Genomic DNA, 21,470 nt, shown 5'->3' with positions numbered 1-21,470 from the left:
AGTACTTAAGAAAAAATACAAATGAGTACAAAACATAAAGCATACAGTGTCATTTATTTTACATATGGATTTTGTTCAAGGGGTTTACAGTTTTTTTAGATCTTAATGGAGTAAAACCTAATTATAATTCTGTTTTAGTAAGGTAGGGCTTCCAAATTGACAGATAGATATAATATGTAGACTACATGGAGTATTGGAAGATTAAGTTTGACATGCAACACAAGAGAATTTGCGACAAAGTAGAATTTTTCCAACATTCTAAATTGAAGGCCAATTACGACACTTGCAGTTCTGGTGGAACACCAGACCCTGAGCACACTGGGAGTGGAAGGTCTTGCCTCCAACACACTGGTGGAACTTGGTGGTGTCTTTAGGATTGCTATAAATGCCATCTGCTTTACCAGTGCAGAAACCTTCACCTCCTCCACTGCCCCCATCACCGTCACCTCCACAACTTCCTCCATCACCACCACCTTCTCCACCACTGCCGCTGTCTCCACTGATATTGGCATAGAAACCTTCACTTCCGGGTGTCACTGGTGGGTTGTCTCCACCGATATTGGCACAGAAACCTTCACTTCTGGGTGTCACTGGTGGGTTGTCTCCACTGATATTGGCACAGAAACCTTCACTTCCGGTGTCCCTGGTGGGTTGTCTCCACCGATACTGGCACAGGAAACTTCATTTCCGGGTGTCACTGGTGGGTTGTACCAGGCCTTGGTGGCTGGTAGAGTGCATTCTAAAAGAACAAAAAGGCCATTTCAGAACATCATCATAAGCTGTTTTTGAACCTAGAAGCAAAAGCTATAGATCTCCTCTTATATCAGTTTTGTTCTCCAAGAACTTGCGCCCTGTGAGAGTTCCCAAGCTATGGTTGGGAAGAATGTTACAAGGGGACAGATGTCCAAAGCAAGGAGGAAGGGAGAACAAGGGCTACTGGAGTCCTAGCAGGATGTCAGCCCTGGGCTTATGCTACGTTTCTACTCAGGGAGAAGTGAACCCAACCCTACCATGATTAGACCAAGGGTTTTATGTGGGGGACTAATTAATACTTGTGTTTTCGTAGAGGAGGCTTATCCATATTTCTGTCATAAGTAATACATCTGCATTTTGTCATCTTGTTAGCCGTATTATACTTAGATTTTTCATCTTATGTTTTGTTTCTTATACTTTATTTTTGCTTGTTTCCTTTCAACATGCTTTTTATCCCCTTTTTCTCCCCCTGGCAATTCAGACATTTTATATTTCATTTTACTGTATTACTAGAACCCTCGCCACCACTAGAATTTGCTGCCTCTTACTCCCTCACTCTATAATTTGAGCCCATCTTTTTATAATCATCTCTTAACAGGTTTTACAATTTTAAAAAATCAATTATTCTGTCAATATTCTGAGAATAGAGACATACAGAACCCTTATATCTTCTACTTCTCTACCTCCATCTTTAGCCTTACCCCAGGGATGCTTAACCAAGGAACATACAAAGCATGTGAAGAGCAGGGGTTTCTCTCCTCACACTGCTGAGTCATGGACCAATCAGCAATGTGAGCCTTTGTGCCTGCTCTTCTTCAAGACCTACCTCCAACCCTCCCCACTAGCACCCAAAGACAAAAGCTGTAACTAAGGCAGGTGGGTAGTGGCTAAGCTGGCCTGCTTATGTCTAAGTTAGGATATGGTGCACTGCACTGAGAGGGGAGCTGTCTAGTTTAGAGAAAATGTCAGCACATGCATCAGACTCACTTTCAAGATATCAGATTCTCCCTCCCAGACAAAATTTTCCTGAGAAGAAAGGCCCACCTGTAGGGTATAAGGTATATTCAAATTGTTGCCCACATAGCTACTGAACTTAGACTGGCCTCTTGGTTGAAAAAAGTATTTCTAAAAAACCTCTTCCTGTAAATCTGTCCCTTTTTCACATGATGCTCTGTGGCTACCTCCATGCACTCTTGCCCCTCTGCAGTTGCCATTCTTGCAGCTTGACCTACATCATCTTTAGAACAATGTGGTGAACTTGGTAATGATGCACCTGAGGACAAGCCCAGGAGTGACTTCAGCTTGATTGTGAGTGAATATTTGCCCTTATTGCAGAAGGAGCCTAAGAAGTCATCCAGATCAATGGCCCAAATCACGACCGCACCAAAATTGTTCTCCTTAAGAAAGTCAACCTGCAGACACAAAGAGCACTTGGTAGCCAGGATCGAATGGCATCTACACAACAAAGGATGGAGTACAGGGTGACAAGGGGATATTAGGGAGAAAAATGCAAGTGGGTTGAAACCCTATGAATTTTTCTTTTATGAAAGGATATGTGCTTTGTGAATTCAAGGTATGATTGTCTAACTCAGTTCTATTTTTGTTTTCTTGCTCCAGTTAATAAACTCTTGGGTATTAATATAAACAAAGCTAATATTTATTTAATACTAGTATTCCAAGCTAAGCTACATTTTAACATTCATTACTTGCTTAATCTTCACAGGAACTACTAGGTAGATCCTATTATTATTACTCTTTCACAGGTTTCTGGGAAGTCACCCAGTCTTAGGTCAGGACTTGAGAACCAGGTATATCTGACACCAAAGTCTAGACTGTTAACCACTGCACCATACAGCCCCTTTCTCCTGACCAGGATTCTGTAAAGATGAACTGACAGAGCAGTGCGATGGAAAGAGCTGGACGTGAGCCAATGGGGTAAGTCATTGAACAGAAGGCTGGCAGCAGGCCCAGGAGCAGAGTTCAGACAGCCCACCTGAGGGAGTCCAGGAGCTGCACAGAGAAGGCATCACTCAGGCTGGAGGGCTGGGCCAAGGCCCGGATGTGACAGAGAGAAAGAGCCGCCATAGGGCCCTTGCTAGGCAGCTCTTTGTCCAACACCTGCAGGTGATGGCAGTAAACAACCTTGTTACCGCTGTCTTGCCCTTGTCCCCGGCCTTAGGCTTCCCCTGTGCCCTGAGCCCAGATATGATCAAAGTAGAATCATTTCTGGATTCGGGAGCTGCCAGGCTGGCCTTACTTCAAGTAAGAAGACGAAGGTCCAGCAGTCATGCCTGGGGCTGCCTCTGAGTCCAGGGTACAAGAAGAAGAGGTCCAGACCATCAAAGCCGTGTGTCCTCAGGAGGGCTATCACTGAATTGACAAACTTCTGCCGGTTGGCGAATGTGGACAGCATTGTGGTGAACCTGCAGGGAGACCAGAGGTAAGGCCAGGAGTGTTTTCTGCACAACCTCAGCCTCCTTTACAAGACCCCTTGGTTCGCACCCCATGGAGGGCACAGTGGATGTGACTGAGGAAAGGAAGGCAGGTCGTTGAAACTCTCAGAGCTTCTTAAAGCCCGTCCCAGCACGGGGCTCCAATACCCAGGAATGGGGACTTCAGGCTCCAGGGAGGATTTGCAAACCACAACTTTCCCTGCCAGATGGAAACAAGCACACAGCCTGGGGTGGAGAGAGCAAGCTCAGGCCAGCTTGGCCTCTGAAAACATGGTCCGCCCCTAGCCACGCATTGTCCCTCTGCTGTTTCCTCGTGGGTAGCAACTCAGCCCTGACACCCTGTCCTGGCACTGACTTTCTCTGCCTGAACAGATTAGCTGAGGGAACATGAGCTAAGGGCCAGCATTTCCAGAAAGACCTCTGAGCTAACGTGGCACAGGAGGGCCATGCTCAGACTAGGAGTTCTGTAATCTTTGCTCTTTTGTTCTTTGGCTGTTTGATTGTTTTATTTTTTTTTCTAGTGCTTTCTCTTCCACAGTGAAGACACTATTGGAAAACTTGTAACTTATCGGAGTTGAACTTTAAGCAATTTGGGACTAGTCCTGAGTGCAATGATTAGAAAATTAACCAGAGTCAGACTTAGGCAGGCCTAGTTCCATTATCTGGTTTCCACCCATAGCTGGGCCATCTCTCATGGTCACCTGTGTGAAATATGGTACGTTTCTTAAGCTCGCGTTCCTGCTTTTCTCTGCAAATTTAGAATGTAAACAGCCACTTTGTAAGCCTCTCCCAAGTAACCATGAGATAATGCATGCAAAGCCTCTGGCCAGCATGTGTACACAGCGAATGTTCAAGAAGTCGTGGCCCAGGGAGAGGCGAGGCCTGGGCTCAGGCAGAGCCAGTTCTCACCCAGCTCCCTGCATCCTCCCTGCATTGCTCCTGGGTTCTGTGCCAGGTGCTTCCTCACAGTCCCTCATTCTCAGGCCTCCAGGTGCCCCTCTCCTACAGCTCCCTCCTCTAAGGCAGGAAGGGAGGCAACTCTCTACCCTTGGCCTCAGCCATGAAATAGGGGAAAATTTTCTTCAGAGAACATGAAGGCAGTTTGTCACCTCCACACTGCCTAGTGGAGGGTAACGAAGAGTAGCCACCATGCACTGGACACAGACCATGTGCCCAGGTGCTCAGCTGAGCATCTGGTTTATATCACTTTCTTTCCTCCCATCCTTTCAGGTTGATACCACTGGCTCCATTTATAAAGTGAGGAAACCCAGGCCCTGGGAGGCTTGGGGTTTATCCATGTCCTAAACAAGACTCCTCCCCTCTCTGAGGCAAAAGCCCTGCCTCTTCTGGAGCATTGAGGGGACAACTGTGAGCACCCCATTTCCCCTCTCATTTCCCCCCCAGCCCCTTTCCCACCACCTCCTGGACCTGCCTTGTCTCCCCTCACTCACCATGGAGGAGAGGTCGGGGGACCCTGGACTCCAGGGCCAGGTCAGGACTCGGGGGAGTACTACCGTGTCTCCCCACAGCCCAGCTGGCTCCCCACTCTGTCCTCACCTCCGGCCTGCCTGCTTCTCCCCCATACACCGCCCCCACCCCAGAGAGAAGACCTGACAGCACAGTCTCACCTCGATGTGCTGAAGTTCCACCCCCCGATGGACAGCAGTGTTTTCAGCTCCTTGTTCCTGTGATGCAGGATAGAGTCTGTGAGCTGGGTTCTCATTCATTCATTTGGTGAGTGGGAAGTTGGGGGGATGGGAGGACAGGAATGGAAAGGGGGAGACAGGTGGGGGAAACTAAGGAATAAAAGAGCAGAGCCCAGCAGAACCCAAGAAGGGAAGAAGGAAAAGAGGGAGAACAACTAGCCCACACAAAAGTCACCACACCCAGGAACGCCAAGGCTGCCCAAAGGCCCCCAAACTCCCCACTCCCATGACAGTCCCATAAAAAGGAAAAGAAAAAGCCTCCTAAAATTTCTCTTCACTCACTTTCTTAGTCAACAAACGTTTACTGAGCAATTATTATTTGCCACTGACTGCTTTAGGTGCTTGAGATACAGCAGTGAACAGAGGATAAGCTCCCTGCTCTCCTCTCCAGAGCTTGTAATCTAGTGACATGGATTCTCCCCACCCTTCTATAACCATGCATGCAGTGACAGACCACCCCCTGGACAGGAGAGCCCAGGAGTCCTGGGGAGGGAGTACTGAGCACCAGCTCTCTGCCGGGCACTGACCCAGCCACTGGTGAACAAAGATTTCACAGACATTGGCCCTTCCCTTGGGGGGCTCATTTGCAGGTGATAGATGGTAACAGAAACACTAGCATTTGTGAAGCATTTGTGATGCACAGCCCTCCCTGAAGCGCTTGAACAGCATTAACACATAGAATCCTCAACACGGGGCTTGAAGGGTGAGTTGGGGGATGCCAGGCAGAGAAGAGAGAGGAGGGCATTCCAAGCAGGGGCCACAGCAGCCACGAAGGCAAGGAGGCAAGGATGAGCTGAGAGTGCTGGTCAGTGGGGAGCTCCCAAGGCAGGGAAGCTCCGGAGAGCCCTGGACAGGAGGTTAGGACACAAGAATCAGAGGAAAGTGGACGACTCACAGCAGAAAAGGATTAACTCTCTTCCATTTGTAAAATACAGCCCCACATCCAAAGGGAACACACCTCTCCTTGAGCTTGTTGAACTCTGGGTAGAGGATTTTCTCATCCTGGGGATCCTTAGGAACAATCTGATTGTTGTTCATTGAGGCAAAGGCAAATACCAGGTGGGTGCAGAGAAAGGGGTCCAGGTCCCGGGGCAGGATCGAAGCAGGGCTGGGCCGACTAAATGCCCAGTTGGTGAAATAACACACCAGTTTGTGGGCAGCACCTGGCAGGGGAGAGCAGGCATTTGTTGGCAGAAACCCAGGTGGGGATGGAGCTCAGCTTCCACAGAGCAGTGTGGACACAGCTCAAGAGGCAAGGCCACAGTAACGCATCCCCACTCACACCCCAGAGCTACACTGAAGGCAGGTCTCTCCCCCACTGCTGGGGTCCCCGGGGGCGGGGGGAAGAATGCCTTGTGAAACCCTGTTCAGAATGGATCCTCGAGTCTGGATCCTGGCACAGAGAGTGAGCCAAACAGCAGGTGACTGAAAATACTCTGCTGAACTGCATTGGGTCAGCGATTCCTGACATGAAGCCAGGGCAGGGCGGGCTGCAGGGGCACGGGACCTGGAGCACTTCTTAGGTGGACACTCTCCCTGGCTCTGGAGAGGACCACACAGGGTCCTTACTATTGTGGTGTTTCAGCACAAGAACCAGCCCTGCAGGACACAAAGGAGGAATCACACACAGATTCACAGGCACACCCAGAGTGACAAGTCCCAGCACACCTTCCAGTTCTGAGTACATCCACAAACTAACACAAATGGAGACAGACACACCCTTCCCTCTTTCCTCTTCTCTACCCTGAGCAGACGAAGCCAGATCTACCTAAAAAAATAAACACCACTTCAGTAAACACCACATATATACACACATGCTTTGCACAGGGACAACCATGACATTTAGAAGTCCCAGCAAAAGCTCAAGGTCAGTGGTTCTCAACCCTGGATGCTAATTTAAAAGTAGTGTTATCCTATTATTCAACATAGTTTTGCAAGTTTTAACCAGAGCAATCAGAGAAGAAAAAGAAATAAAAGGAATCCAAATTAGAAAAGAAGAAGTAAGGCTGTCACTGTTTGCAGATGACATGATACTATACATAGAGAGTCCTAAAGATGCTACCAAAAAACTACTAGAGCTAATCAATGAATTTGGTAAAGTAGCAGGATACAAAATCAATGCACAGAAATCTCTGGCATTCCTATACACTAATGATGAAAACTCTGAAACTGAAATTAAGAAAACACTAGCATTTACCATTGTAACAAAAATTATAAAATATCTAGGAATAAATCTACCTAAGGAGACAAAAGACCTGTATGCAGAAAATTGTAAGACACTGATGAAAGAAGTTGAAGATGATACAGATAGTTGGAGAGATATACCATGTTCTTGGACTGGAAGAATCAACATTGTGAAAATGACTATACTACCCAAAGCAATCTACAGATTCAATGCAATCCCTATCAAACTACCAATAGCAATTTTCACAGATGTAGAACAAAAAATTCCACAATTTGTATGGAAACACAAAAGACCCCGAATAGCCAAAGCAATCTTGAGAAAGAAAAATGGAGCTGGAGGAATCAGGCTCCCAGACATCAGACTATACTACAAAGCTACAATAGTGAGACAGTATGGTACTGGCACAAAAACAGAAATATAGATCAATGGAGCAGGATAGAAAGTCCAGAGATAAACCCACGCACGTATGGTCACCTTATCTTCGATAAAGGAGGCAAGAATGTACAGTGGAGAAAAGACAGCCTCTTCAATAAGTGGTGCTGGGAAAACTGGACAGCTACATGTAAAAGAATGAAATGACAGCACTCCCTAACACCACACACAAAAATAAACTCAAAATGGATTAAACACCTAAATGTAAGGCCAGACACTATAAAACTCTTAGAGGAAAACATAGCAGAACACTCTATGACATAAATCACAGCAAGATCCTTTTTGACCCACCTCCTAGAGAAATGGAAATAAAAACAAAAATAAACAAATGGGACCTAATGAAATTTAAAAGCTTTTGCACAGCAAAGGAAACCATAAACAAGACGAAAAGTCAACCCTCAGAATGGGAGAAAATATTTTCAAATGAAGCAACTGACAAAAGATTAATCTCCAAAATTTACAAGGAGCTCATGCAGCTCAATAATACAAAAAAAAAAACCAAAAAACAAAAACAAAAAAAACCTACCCAATCCAAAGATGGGCAGAAGACCTAAACAGACATTTCTCCAAAAAAGATATATAGATTGCCAACAAACACATGAAAGAATGCTCAACATCATTAATCATTAGAAAAACGCCAATCAAAACTACAATGTGATACCATCTCACACCGGTCAGAATGGCCATCATCAAAAAATATACAAACAATAAATGCTTGAGAGGGTGTGGAGAAAAGAGAACCCTCTTGCACTGTTGGTGGGAATGTAAATTGATACAGCCACTATGGAGAACAGTATAGAGGTTCCTTAAAAAACTAAAAATAGGGCTTCCCAGGTGGCACAGTGGTTGAGAGTCTGTCTGCCAATGCAGGAGCCACGGTTTCGTGCCCCGGTCCGGGAAGATCCCACATGCCACAGAGCAGCTGGGCCCGTGAGCCATGGCCGCTGAGCCTGCGCATCCGGAGCCTGCGCATCCGGAGCCTGTGCTCTGCAACGGGAGAGGCCACAACAGTGAGAGGGCCTCATACCGCAAAAAAAGAAAAAAAAAACTAAAAATAGAACTACCATACGACCCAGCAATCCCACTACTGGCCATATACCCTGAGAAAACCATCATTCAAAAAGAGTCATGTACCACAATGTTCACTGCAGCACTATTTATAATAGCCAGGACATGGAAGCAACCTAAGTGTCCATGGACAGAAGAATGGATAAAGAAGATGTGGCACATATATACAATGGAATATTACTCAGCCATAAAAAGAAACGAAATTGAGTTATTTGTCGTGAGGTGGATGGACCTAGAGCCTGTCATATAGAGTGAAGTAAGTCAGAAAGAGAAAAACAAATACCATATACTAACACATATATATGGAATCAAAAAAAAAAAGGTCATGAAGAACCTAGGGGCAAGATGGAAATAAAGACACAGACCTACTAGAGAATGGACTTGAGGATACAGGGAGGGGGAAAGGTAAGCTGGGACAAAGTGAGAGAGTAGCATGGACATAAATACACTACCAAACGTAAAATAGATAGCTAAAGGGAAGCAGCCACATAGCACATGGAGAGCAGCTCAGTGCTTCGTGACCACCTAGAGGGGTGGGATAGGGAGGGTGGGAGGGAGAGAGACGCAAGAGGGAAGAGATATGGGGATATATGTATATGTATAACTGATTCACTTTGTTATAAAGCAGAAACTAACACATCATTGTAAAGCAATTATACTCCAATAAAGATGTTTCAATAAATAATAAATAAATAAAATAAAAGTCGTGTTATCTTGGGTCCTCCCCCAGAGATTCTGATTGAATAGGTCTGAGGTGGATGCCAGGCATAAAAATGTTTAACGTGTAGCCAGAGCACCACCACTGCTCTGATCTCTCCTCCATCGGCCCCTCTGGCCCTTCACTGTGTCCTGTCCTACCTCTACCTAATCCAGGCCCCTGAGTCCCAGGATGCTTCTCAGGCACCAGAGAGACAACAAGTTTATGAAGCCTGGCACCCCTGGTCTGAGAGACATTGCAGGGCTGGAACCCACCACAGTCACCACCCCATAGCAACAGCTTCCCTATCTCCATGTTGTGAGAGCTGTAGGCTTAGACATGGAACCCCTTTATATGCGCTTCCCCAGGTATGACCCTGGGACAACACTGGGATAGCCCAGCTAAATACACACAAAACCAGGGACAATGATTAATGGGCAGCTGCCCCAGAGTCACAGCGACCCCAGCATCTCCTGTCTTCCCACCCAGCAGAGCTATAGCTCTCCGATCCAACAAAGCAACAACTCCCTCTGACACTGGCCCAGAGTGGGTGTCCACCATGGGCCCTGGCGAGGGCAGGGCAGTGCTCAGCCCTCTTCCTGGAATTCAGCCCCATGTGGACTGAGTATGAGGAAGAAACACTGAAGGGCAGCAGTAATTCTATTGTTTTAAGATTAGTGGTTTAGGAAAGCTGTGTAATGTAAAGTTAAAAAGCACCAGACATGGACTCAGGCAGGCCAAAGTCTGAATCCTAGTGTCAAAAATTAGAAGTTTTAGGGCTTCCCTAGTGGCACAGTGGTTGAGAATCTGCCTGCCAATGCAGAGGACTCGGGTTCGAGCCCTGGTCTGGGAAGATCCCACATGCCACGGAGCAACTAAGCCCGTGTGCCACAACTACTGAGCCTGCATTCTAGAGCCCATGAGCCACAACTACTAAGCCCGCGTGCCACAACTACTGAAGCCCACGCACCTAGAGCCTGTGCTCCGCAACAAGAGAAGCCACTGCAATGAGAAGCCTGCGCACTGCAACAAAGAGCAGCCCCTGCTCGCCACAGCTAGAGAAAGCCCGGTGCGCAGCAACGAAGACCCAACGCAGCCAAAAATAAAAATTAAATAAATAAATTTATATTAAAAAAAAGTAGAAGTTTTATCATCTTGCACAGTTACTTGGCTCTTTGAGCTCCAGCTTCCACACTTGTAAAACGGAGATAACACTTGAACTTACCTCATAGGGTTTTATACATATTAAAGAGATAATGTGTCACTTCGTCCCAACATTGACATATACACACTACCAAATGTAAAATAGATAGCTAGTGGGAAGCAGCAGCATCACAAGGGTAGATCAGCTCGGTGCTTTGTGACCACCTAGAGGGGTGGGATGAGGAGGGTGGGAGGGAGATGCAAGAGGGAGGGGATATGGGGATATATGCATACATATAGCTGATTCACTTTGTTATACAGCAGAAACTAACACAACATTGTAAAGCAATCATACTCCAATAAAGATGTTTAAAAAAAAGAGAGATAATGTGTGAAAAACTGTTAGTTCAGTGCTTTGCATATAGTAAGGGTTCAGTCAATGGTAGCAGGTATTAGCGATACCATAAGAGTTTCCCCGAGAGCAGGGTTCTCAAACTCAAATGGTGACAGGCAGGTAATGTAAATCAGTGTAGTGGACACAATAGAATAGTTCACTTTCCACTTAATTGGAAGAATAACAGTTCAAGCTCAGTGATACACTTCAACTAACATGAGGAGGCAGCAGAGATTGGTATGAACAGGGACAGCACTGAGTAGCCACTAATTTCTGCCTTGCAGTGAAATAGAACCAATCTTTTGGAGGATTCTTCAATTTCTCAAGAGAAAACAAAAATCTGAATTTTTGTTTGAGTCAACAATGTTTGAGCCAGTATAAGAGCCAATGGTGACACTGTCATGAGAGGTGTCATGAACCTAAGGAATATAATGAACCCAATTCTGGACACCTGGATTTTTAAAATATACAACAATAATACAGCAATAATATGAAGGGTACAATAATTTATGAGGGATAAATAACATAAGTCTATACTCCAATGATCCATCAGCTTTTTTTTCTGCTACAGAGGCTCTCAGACCATGAGAATTCCCATATTTCAGGGTCTGAACCTCAATCATGGGGGACCAGAAATTGGATGTTCTCAGTATATCCACTATGCCCATCCTCTTGGAGACTCACACAGCTCACCTAATCCACACGCCATTGAGGTGCTAACCAGATATCAATATAATAATTGACACTGGCAAATAACAATGGCTAGTGGTTGAATTCACTTCATTTCCAATATGAGGAAACTAGGAAAGTTTCATTTGTATCAGCAGGTTGCTTGCATATCATGGAATAAAAACAATAAGCATAAACAATGGTATAGAATGTTTAGGGCAAGGATATTTCACTGAAACTTGGGAAAGCTTGAGGGAATACCCCATCCAACAGAGGCTGTGTCTCCATTCGTTCAGCCCTCTTCGCCTTCCTTCATGTATTCAATGAATATTCACTGAGCACAGGCCAGGCCCTGATAGCCACCCTATGTTTGTGATGATGAAGGCATAGTTTCTGCTCAAGGAGCTTCTAGTCTAGTGAGCACATGGATCACATCCTCCAGAGCCAGTGTGTGTCCCTCTCTTGTATCTCTCGGATGAGTGTAGAGTAAAGCACATGAGTTTTGTTTCCAAACAACCTTGAGCTCCAGTTCCCGCTCTGTACTACCATTAGGTCCCGCCTGCATGTTCAATGCCACCCTCCATACCTTGAGCTAATATTAACCAGAATCAGGAGATACTTAAGCCTCATAAATGCAGTGCTGGATCAGATCTGGCAACAGCTCGCACCATTGGTAGATCACCCCTGGTGCGCTTCCTAACTCTAGTGGCCAAGCTCTTACTTGTTTCCCAGTTCCCAGCGCATGTGCCTTAAGTCTTGTTTCTGGGTCTCTGCTTTGATTTCTCTCTCTGGTTTATAACTGTAGGCACCAGTTGTTTCCTAGGGCCTGGGTCCTGACTCATTCTTGCCAGGCTCCTGGGGCCTTATTGCCTGTCTTTTAAGACCACCCTGATGTGAATGCCTGTTTCTCTCTGCTTCTAAGCCTCCCTTCACCCCACCTCCTGCTCCCCAGATACCACATCACTGAGATTTCCCACGAGGTTTGTGCCCTTCCACCCAGACTCCTGCCAGGAGCACTAGCTGTTCATGCTGTACCCATCACAGGGCCAGATCTGCCTGCCAACTGAACCTCCTTCACCTGCACCTGGCTCAGTGTTCTGGGCTCCTAGTCTGCTGCAGTGGGCAAGGCTGGATCCCAGACCTCCTTCTTCCATACATTCAAAAGTGACTAATGATGCTGAGAAGAACGGCAAGATATAACAATGGATGCCCAGGAGTGACGTCTGCTTCATTCAGGGATGACTGTGCCAAAGAATTGGCAACTAAGCCTCTGTGTGTAGGAGATGATGAACAGTGAAATGCTGAGTGAGGGTCAGGTTGAAAGTCACTGTGCCATGTTGCACTGCTCGCTCCCAATCCTCGTCCTTGGGTTCCTGCTGTCAAAAGTATGACCGTTGCTTTGTATTTTCACACACCCACCCAGATGCTTAGGAAACACTCCTTCCCAATGCTCAGCCTGTTCTCACGAAATGAGAAGAGGCACGTACAATACCTTTTAGTTGGCTTGCTGAAGAAATCCCCACTGCAGCACAACCTCTTCCACATTCTACACACTCAACTAGATGAAGGCAAGATCACAGACGTGAAGGGCTGTGGGTTTAACAAAGCATTTGACCAAACTTTTCATGATTCTCATGCGGAAGAACTGGAGAAGTATGACTCAAACAAAAGCAACTGGTTGAATAACACAAGAACACAAAGAGCGTTGACTCCAGATCAGTGTAAACTTGAAATAGCTTTACCACATCTCTAAAATGAAGGAGATAGACTAGAGCATTGTTTCCCAATATTTAATATAAAAGATGATTTTTGGCTGTACATTAGGATTTTTTAATTTTAATATTTATGTGCTTATTTTTAATGTGTTAGAAAATGTAATTATCCAAAAACCCCATGATTTCTTAGATATTATTTAAGTGTAAAACTTGAGGCAATTCAAAAAAGAATATTTTAATAAAGTCGTAAAGGTAACACTATTCATTCATCTCCTTAGAAGACATTTTGAGAACACCACAATCCTAAACGCATTTTATAACCCAGCAAGTTCACTTTTAGAAATTTACCATGCAGACATATCTGCCCAAGTACACAAAGAGAGTATGTTCACTGAAGGTTTATTTGTAACAACAACAAAAAAGAGAATTCCCATCTAACTAAATGACCATTACTTGGAGACAGATAAATATGTTATTGCACATACACGCAATGACCTCTTTCTTTACCTTTTAAGCCAGTGGTTTTCTACTGGGCAATAAATCACCCCCATGGGACACTTGGCAATGTCTGGAGACGTTTTTGCTTGTCACGATGGGGACGGGGTGCTACTAGTACCTAGTGGGTAGAAGACAGGGATGGTGCTAAACACCCTACAAGGCACAAGACAGCCTCCAACAGCAAAGAATTATCCATTATTGATAATTAATAATCTCAAGGGTGAAAAAAAACCCAGTTAAAGCAGAGTTGCTTTCATTATTGTTCTTGTTCTTTTAATGCCATCACAAACCTGAGATCACGTATATACTTACCCCTTATTACCCTAGATTTAAAATTAAACAACTGTTTCAACTATTGCAAAGTGAACTCTTTTAGTGAGGATAAGTGATTGATTTATCTTTGTAGCCCCAGAACCAATAATTAAATAGTCTGCCTTTGGAATGAATGAGCTAAGGAAAAGCACAGCCAAGGAGCACACTCTGGCTTAGAAAGAGGCAACTGGCATTGGGTCCACTTATAGAAGCAGGGATTGTAACAGCTATATTTTATATTACTTGTTTTTATCTTCCCATTTCCCTCCTGTTACTTTATATGAGGGCACTGTTGATGGCTAATTGTTTAGGTTTAAAGTGAAATTATGAACAAATGAACATCATCCCATGATGATAAATAGCTGATGGAACTTTGGGCATCTCTTGTGTTGAGGTCATGACATTTGACCTGCATTTCAGACAAGAGAGGACAGTAGGGGGCAAACAGGCTGGACCACAACAGATATTTTCCAATTGTCCCTCTACCTCCCTATCTTTCTCCACCTTGCTCTCTGCCCCTGCAAGTTAGTCTGTTTGGACTACATCCAATAGCTCAGTGGGCTCTGCCTGACAGAAGAGTAGAGGGAGGAAGGAGAGTGAGGTCAGGGTAAGGATCACTCCCTGTGAGGTCACATCAAGATGACCATAACCCTCCTTCGAGGTTCACTGCTCCACTCAAGGAAGACTGCTCGACCTGACTATCTCTTCTTCCAGTTTCAGGTAACCTCTCCCTGTAACAGTTCCACTCTTCTAGCCCTGGCTTCCTACACTAGCTCTATGATTCCCCTACACCACTCCCCAAACTCTGTAGTTACTCTCTTTGTAAATGAACCTTCCTCACATTATCTTAATTTGAGTATACCACCTGTTTTCCTTAGGACCCTGACTGACAGACCATATAATCTTGGATCATGTTGCTTAATCTTTATGAGTCTGTTTTCCCGCCTATAATGTTAAAATATTAATAATTATCTTTCTGAGTGTTCAGATTATTAAAAGTCTTACTTTAAATAGAGCGTTTAAAGGGTAAGTACTCAAAAATATAATGACTATTAACTATTTGCATTTTTTAGGTGCAACAGAACACTCAACTAGAAGCAATTTAACCAAAATGAAAACTTATTTACACTCATTAAAAGAAGTCCAGAAGAGATGGCTTAATCAGCACTGCTTAATTCAGGTGTTTAGCAGAATCATCCAGGACCCAAGTTCTTGATGTGTTTCTTCTCTAAAGGACATGGCCACCCATACCTGAACAAAATCAAAGTCCTGTTGGTAATTATGGAGGATGGAGGGATAATAGTTATTAGACAGCCAACTATGCAGGCTACACTGTTATTAAAGTGTATGTTAATGAGCAGCTGCCCAACCTTCGGTGGCACACCAGAGTGCATGGGGCCCAGAAAGACTCTTGGGGGGTTGCAGTCAGAAGAGCAGGGTCAGAACAAGAAAGACAATACCCTTCACAGAAACCAATGAAGAGGGACTGTTATTCCTGATGACAGTGATGACTTCACAGAAAGATTCCCATAACTCTGACAACAGCTTCTGTTCACTTCCAACCTCACAGAACATGCAGCATTTTCCCCACTGACCAAGTAATTGTTGGAGTTGTGGGGTTGCAAAAAACAGACACCAGCTCTGGCTAAATCAATCAAAACAGGAATTCAAAGGAAAGCCTGTAAGGCAACTTACAATCAATGAGCATGTTGTAGAATAGTCTTGAAACACAGGCAGTGTATATATGTCCATTCTCTAACAGGTCTGTGTCTTTATTCCCATCTTGCCCCTAGGTTCTTCATGACCACTTTTATTTATTTATTTTTTAGATTCCATATATATGTGTTAGCATACAGTATTTGTTTTTCTCCTTCTGACTTACTTCACTCTGTAGGACAGACTCTAGGTCCATCCACCTCACTACAAATAACTCAATTTCATTTCTTTTTATGGCTGAGTAAAATTTTGTTGTATATATGTGCCACATCTTCTTTATCCATTCATCTGTCGATGGACACTTAGGTTGCTTCCATGTCCTGGCTATTGTAAATAGAGCTGCAATGAACATTGTGGTACATGACTCTTGGCATTATGGTTTTCTCAGGGTATATGCCCAGTAGTGGGATTGCTGGGTTGTATGGTAGTTCTGTTTTTAGTTTTTTAAGGAACCTCTGTACTGTTCTCCATAGTGGCTGTATCAATTTACATTCCCACCAACAGTGTGAGAGGGTTCCCTTTTCTCCACACCCTCTGAAGTATTTATTGTTTGTTGATTTTTTGATGATGGCCATTCTGACCGGTGTGAGATGATATCTCATTGTAGTTTTGATTTGCATTTCTCTAATGATTAATGATGTAATGATGTTGAGCATTCTTTCATGTGTTTGTTGGCAATCTGTATATCTTCTTTGGAGAAATGTCTGTTTAGGTCTTCTGCCCATTTTTGGATTGAGTTGTTTGTTTTTTTGATATTGAGCTGCATGAGCTGCTTGTAAATTTTGGAGATTAACCTTTTGTCAGTGGCTTCATTTGCAAATATTTTCTCCCATTCTGAGGGTTGCCTTTTCGTCTTGTTTATGGTTTCCTTTGCTGTGCAAAAGCTTTTAAGTTTCATTAGGTTCCAATTGTTTATTTTTGTTTTTGTTTCCATTTCTCTAGGAGGTGGGTCAAAAAGGATCTTGCTGTGATTTATGTCATAGAGTGTTCTGCCTATGTTTTCCTCTAAGACTTTTATAGTGTCTGGCCTTATATTTAGGTCTTTAGTCCATTTTTAGTTTATTTTTGTGTATGGTGTTAGGGAGTGTTCTGATTTCATTCTTTTACATGGAGCTGTCCTGTTTATGTTTTGGTTTTTGATAATAGTCATTCTGATAGGTGTGAGGTGTTATTTCACTGTAGTTTTGATTTGCATTTTCCTGATGATTAGTGATGTTGAGCATTTTTTCAGGTGTCTGGTGGCCATATTTATTTATTTATTTACATTTGGAAAAGTGTATTTCAGGTCTTCTGTTCATTTTTAATCCAGTTGTTTGGGTTTTTTGATATTAAATTATATGAGTGCTTTATTTTTCTAGATATTAACCCCTTATTGAATATATGATTTGCAAGTGTCTTCTCCCATTCCATAGGTTGCCTTTCTGTTTTGTTGCTGGTTTCTTTCTCCTTGCAAAAGCTTTTTAATTTGCTATAGCTCCATTTTTCTTTTTTTCTCTCTTTTGTTTCTTTCTCTCTTTTCTTTCTTTCTTTCTTTCTTTGTTTCTTTCTTCCTTTCTTTCTTCCTTTCTTTCTTCCTCCCCCCCATTTTGTTGTCCTTGCCTGAGGAGGCAGATCCAAAACAATATTGCTAAGATCTAAGTCAAAGATCTGACTGCCTATGCTTTCTTCTAGGAGTTTTATGGTTTCAGGTCTTACATTCTTACATTCAAGTGTTTGAAACCAATTTGAACTCAGCTTTGTATATGCTGTAAGATAGTGTGGCCCAATTCATTCTTTCACATATAGCTGTGCAATATTCCCAACACTATTTATTGAGGAGACTCTTTTTTCTCCCCTGTTCTGTATTCTTGCCTCCTTTGTCATAGCTTAATTGACCATATGAGCATGGATTTATTTCTCAGCTCTCTATTCTGGTCCATTGAGCTATGTGTCTGTTTTTGTGGGAGAATCATAGTTTTGGTGTCATATTTTACATATTTTTATTTTGCATACCCTTAACTAATCATTTTAGATGTAGATTATTTTACTACTTTTGTCCTTTAGCCTTCATACTAGCTATAGGTGCTTGATCCACTGCTTTTTACTTTATGTTTCCATTTACCAGTGAGAGTTTTCTTTCATAATTTTTTTGTATCTAGTTGTGGCCTTTTCTTTTCCATTTGAAGAAATCCCTTAACATTCCTTACAGGGCCAATTTACTGGTGATGAACTTCTTTTACAGTTGCTTAGCTGGGAAACTCTTTTCTCTACCTCAATTATGAATGATAACTTTGCTAGGTAGAGTAGTCTTGCTTTTTTTTTTCTTTCAGCACCTTTAATATATCATGCCACTCCCTTCTGGCCTGTAAACTTTCTGCTGAAAAATGAGCTGATAGTCTTATGGGGTTCTCTTGCCTGTAACTAGTTGATTTTCTCTTGCTTCTTTTAAGATTTATTTTATCTTTAACTTTTAGACATTTTAATTATGTCTTGGTGTGGGTCTCTTCTAGTTCATCTTGCTTGGGACTCTTTGTGATTCCTGGTCTTTGATGTCTGTTTTCTTTACCAGGTTAGGGAAGTTTTCTGCTATCATTTCTTCAAATAAGCTTTCTGTCCCTTTCCCTCACTCCTCCTTCTCAGACTCCTATAATATGAATGTTACTACAATGTAATGTTGTTCCCAAAGTTTGTTAAACTCTCCTCATTTTAAAAATTATTTTTTTCTTTTTGCTGTTCCAATTGTATGGTTTCCATTGCTATGTCTTTCAGATTACTGATCTCTTCTTCTCTGTCATCTAATCTGATGTTGATTCCATCTAGTGTATTTTTTACTTCAGTTATTGTATTCTTCCCGATTTGTTCTTTTATATATTTTCTATCTCTTTGTTGAAATTCTCACTGTGTTCACCCTTTCATACTCTATGATCATTACTCTATGACCATTACTTTGAACTCCTTATCAGTAGATTACATATCTCCATTTTGTTCAATTATTCTTTTGAGGTTTAGTCTTGTTCTTTCGTTGGAACATATTCCTCTGTCTCCTCATTTTTTCTAACTCTCTGTTTGTTTCTATATATTAGATAGATCACCTACATCTCCCAGTCTTGAAGGAGTGGCTTTATGTAGAAGAATTCCTATGGGGACCAGAGAGCAATCACTTCTGGTCACCAAAGCCAGGCACTCTAGAGGTGTACCCTGCATGGGCCTTCCTGTTGTGGTGGTTCTATGACAGTTGTGGGTGTGCTGGTAGGTGGGACTAGCCTCCAACCTGGCTGAAAGTGAAGCTTAGAAAGAGCTGCTGTAGGTGTACTGGTGGGCAGAGCTGGCTCTGGGGAGCTGACTCAGGGTGCAGCTGCAACATTGAAAGCACACTTCTGGACAGCACTGACCCCTGGAATATCAGACTTAGAATTCACACCCACCACCACATTCCTCCTCTACCAGGGACAGAGCTGGTTTTGAGTCAGCCCCCCAGAACAGGGAGACAGTCAACAGTTTGCTTGCTTCAATCACCCAGTCCCCTTGAAAGAGATAATATTTTTCAGAAGAGAAAAAGGACCCAGCAATTTGCTGCTCCCCTCCCTAATTCCTGATCACAGGGTTCTACATCACACTTACAGCTCAGAAAAGCCTGAGTCAAGCACAGCAAGTGAGCAGTCTTCACTAACAGAGACCAGGAGGGGAGCATTAAGAGAGAAGAAGAAGGTTGAGAAAGGTAAAGCCCACGGGTCTCAAGACAAAACCTGACTGGGCAATCCCCAAAGCCCATTTTAAAATGATCAGAGAAGGTGGCTTGATCCCCACTGTGGGTTAAAGTCTGGCTACCACTCAAATCTACAGTACAAGTTCCAAGGAAAGATAAAGGAAATGGAGGGAAGCCAGGGTTGAAAAACATCCTGGCAACTAACCATCCCATCTGGTCCCTCCCTGTAGCTTTGGCAAAAAGCCAGAAACACAGGCTTTCCAACCACACAGCCCTACAAGCCAACAATATTAATCATTTTGGATGTCAAGCAGGAACAAGACCATATTTTAGCCATTTGCAGTCAGAGACCATACAACCCCAAAAATGGACTACAGTCTTAAGAGATCTTTCACATTCCAAAACCTCAGCTACAACAGTGCCTGCTTTAAGGAGATACCCAATCAGCTAATGCTACGTCAACGCAAGGATCCCCCCTCATTCTTCCTATTCATACCCACCAGGCCCTTGATGACAAAGAACAGAACCTGTGCGGGGAGAACACCAGCCCAGTGACACACTGGGAGTGCACAGCTGAGCTGAGGGCACAGCTTGCACTCTTGGTGTCCACAAGGGAGACAGTCCCATTCTCATCACCTGAAGGAAAGAGAGAGTACATCACAGAGGTTACAAGCAAGAGCTTTGGACTCAGCCAGATCTGGATTTGAATGCCCTCCATCATGAACAAGTTAACCACTCTGAGCATCAGTTTCCACTTTGGTAAAGTAGGAATAACTGGTCATTTGGGGGTTGTGGAAATTAAATTAATGGATGACATAATTGTTATCACAAACTATGTCACCATATACCCAGCCATATCACCGTTAACACAACTGTCCCTACTATACAACCATATTCCCTATGTAACAATCCACTTGCTTTCTGGCCCACTGACTTCTAGCCATGAATACAAGAGCCACAGCAAACAGTCAGGAATCAAATCTACTAGGACAAAAATCATCATGTTCTCCAAAGCTAAACTGAAACCACTTTTGGATCATCCCACCTCCGTACACCCCCATTAATATAATTCACCTTGCGCCCAAGTGTGCTGATGAGACTGAGCAGCCAGAGTCTCGACTTATGGGGTCAGCTCTCTCATTCAAACTCCCCTCCCCAGAGTCAAGACACAGTTCGACATGCTGCCTTACCAAAGACAAAGACTTCACTCTGCTGAGGATGCCAAGCCAGGGAGGCGGGAAGGTAGCCAGAGGCACTGCAGCCTGCAAAGGGAAGAAGAGGGGTCTGGAACAAGACTCCAAGCCCAGTTCTGAGCCGAAGTTTCCCAGGTGAAGTCACTCGCAATCCCAGGAGCACCTTTATTCAGTGTCCCAAGCCCTGCTAAGGCAGTCCTGTCCTCATCCTTGACCCTCACAACCTACATCTACCCATCAGCCACTCGCCCTTTCCAGATGTGAGTCACGGGCAAGTTTCAAAACAAAGCATGAAGATAACAACTCTGGCCCTTTTGTTCACCCATCCAGGAAATGTAAATGACCCACCCAGGAATCAGCCCTTCCTCTTGGGACCCTCTGCATGAAATGGGGTCAGCAGAACTTTAGTGGGAAGAAAACAATTTTGTCACTTGTGTCAGAGTGACTGGGCATCTGGCACCTTCACCTTTGACTCTAGCCAAGGAAAGCCTCTTCCAGGTGGATTCCTAGTACCATCTAAAAACAAAACAGCCAAGGCTAGGACTGATAAAGAAAGAGCATGCACTCACCTCGGTATGAATTCAGAACCATTTGCTGAGCAAGGTCCCAAACCTTGAGGCTAAGAAGCAAAATGAAGCAGAAACTTAATGTTGACCTACACTGTCTACATAAAAACATGTGTTCAAACAAGAAATTCCTTTAACAGACACATCTTATGTCTTTGTCTACTGGACAGCTGATATAGCCTGTTTTTACAGTAGATTGCAAAATCTCTAAGGAAACCTTATAGACATGTCATAATTAGTCACTGGGTTCTTATAATAAGTCCAAAACATTACTTAATGAGGTCA

At 43.7% G+C, this 21,470-nt stretch overlaps 1 protein-coding gene and 1 long non-coding RNA gene across 9 annotated transcripts in view; both read right to left on the bottom strand.

Annotated features, from left to right (window-relative positions):
• Positions 1-35: 35 nt before the first annotated feature.
• The window catches only part of WDR77 (WD repeat domain 77), a 111,516-nt gene continuing 90,081 nt past the window's right edge, over positions 36-21,470 (bottom strand). The window contains exons 7-11 of one of the 8 annotated variants that reach the window (XR_007477637.1): positions 20,617-20,688; positions 5,871-6,075; positions 4,835-4,891; positions 627-739; positions 36-572 (exon numbers count right to left, since the gene is read on the bottom strand). Coding sequence is in view for 7 of the 8 variants with exons in the window: in XM_049710495.1 (XP_049566452.1) it covers positions 2,963-3,176; positions 4,835-4,891; positions 5,871-6,075; positions 20,617-20,688 (548 nt within the window). In the remaining variant the exon portion in view is untranslated. Of the gene's footprint in view, positions 740-2,110; positions 2,166-2,664; positions 3,177-4,834; positions 4,892-5,870; positions 6,076-19,901; positions 20,063-20,616; positions 20,689-21,470 lie in introns of those variants that run through there. The other 7 variants (XM_049710498.1, XM_049710499.1, XM_049710495.1 and 4 more) reach the window with 7 other exon arrangements.
• LOC125964602 (uncharacterized) lies at positions 13,430-16,880 on the bottom strand. Its single transcript, XR_007477759.1, has 2 exons — positions 15,396-16,880; positions 13,430-15,276 (listed from the first exon to the last, which is right to left on the bottom strand). It is a non-coding gene; the product is annotated as an uncharacterized LOC125964602 (long non-coding RNA).

The sequence above is a fragment of the Orcinus orca genome, chromosome 1 (genome assembly GCF_937001465.1).
Source record: "Orcinus orca chromosome 1, mOrcOrc1.1, whole genome shotgun sequence".
NCBI classification, from domain to species: Eukaryota; Metazoa; Chordata; class Mammalia; order Artiodactyla; family Delphinidae; genus Orcinus; species Orcinus orca.
Note: the sequence above shows the minus strand (reverse complement) of the source record. Positions and strands in the feature narration are given on the sequence as shown.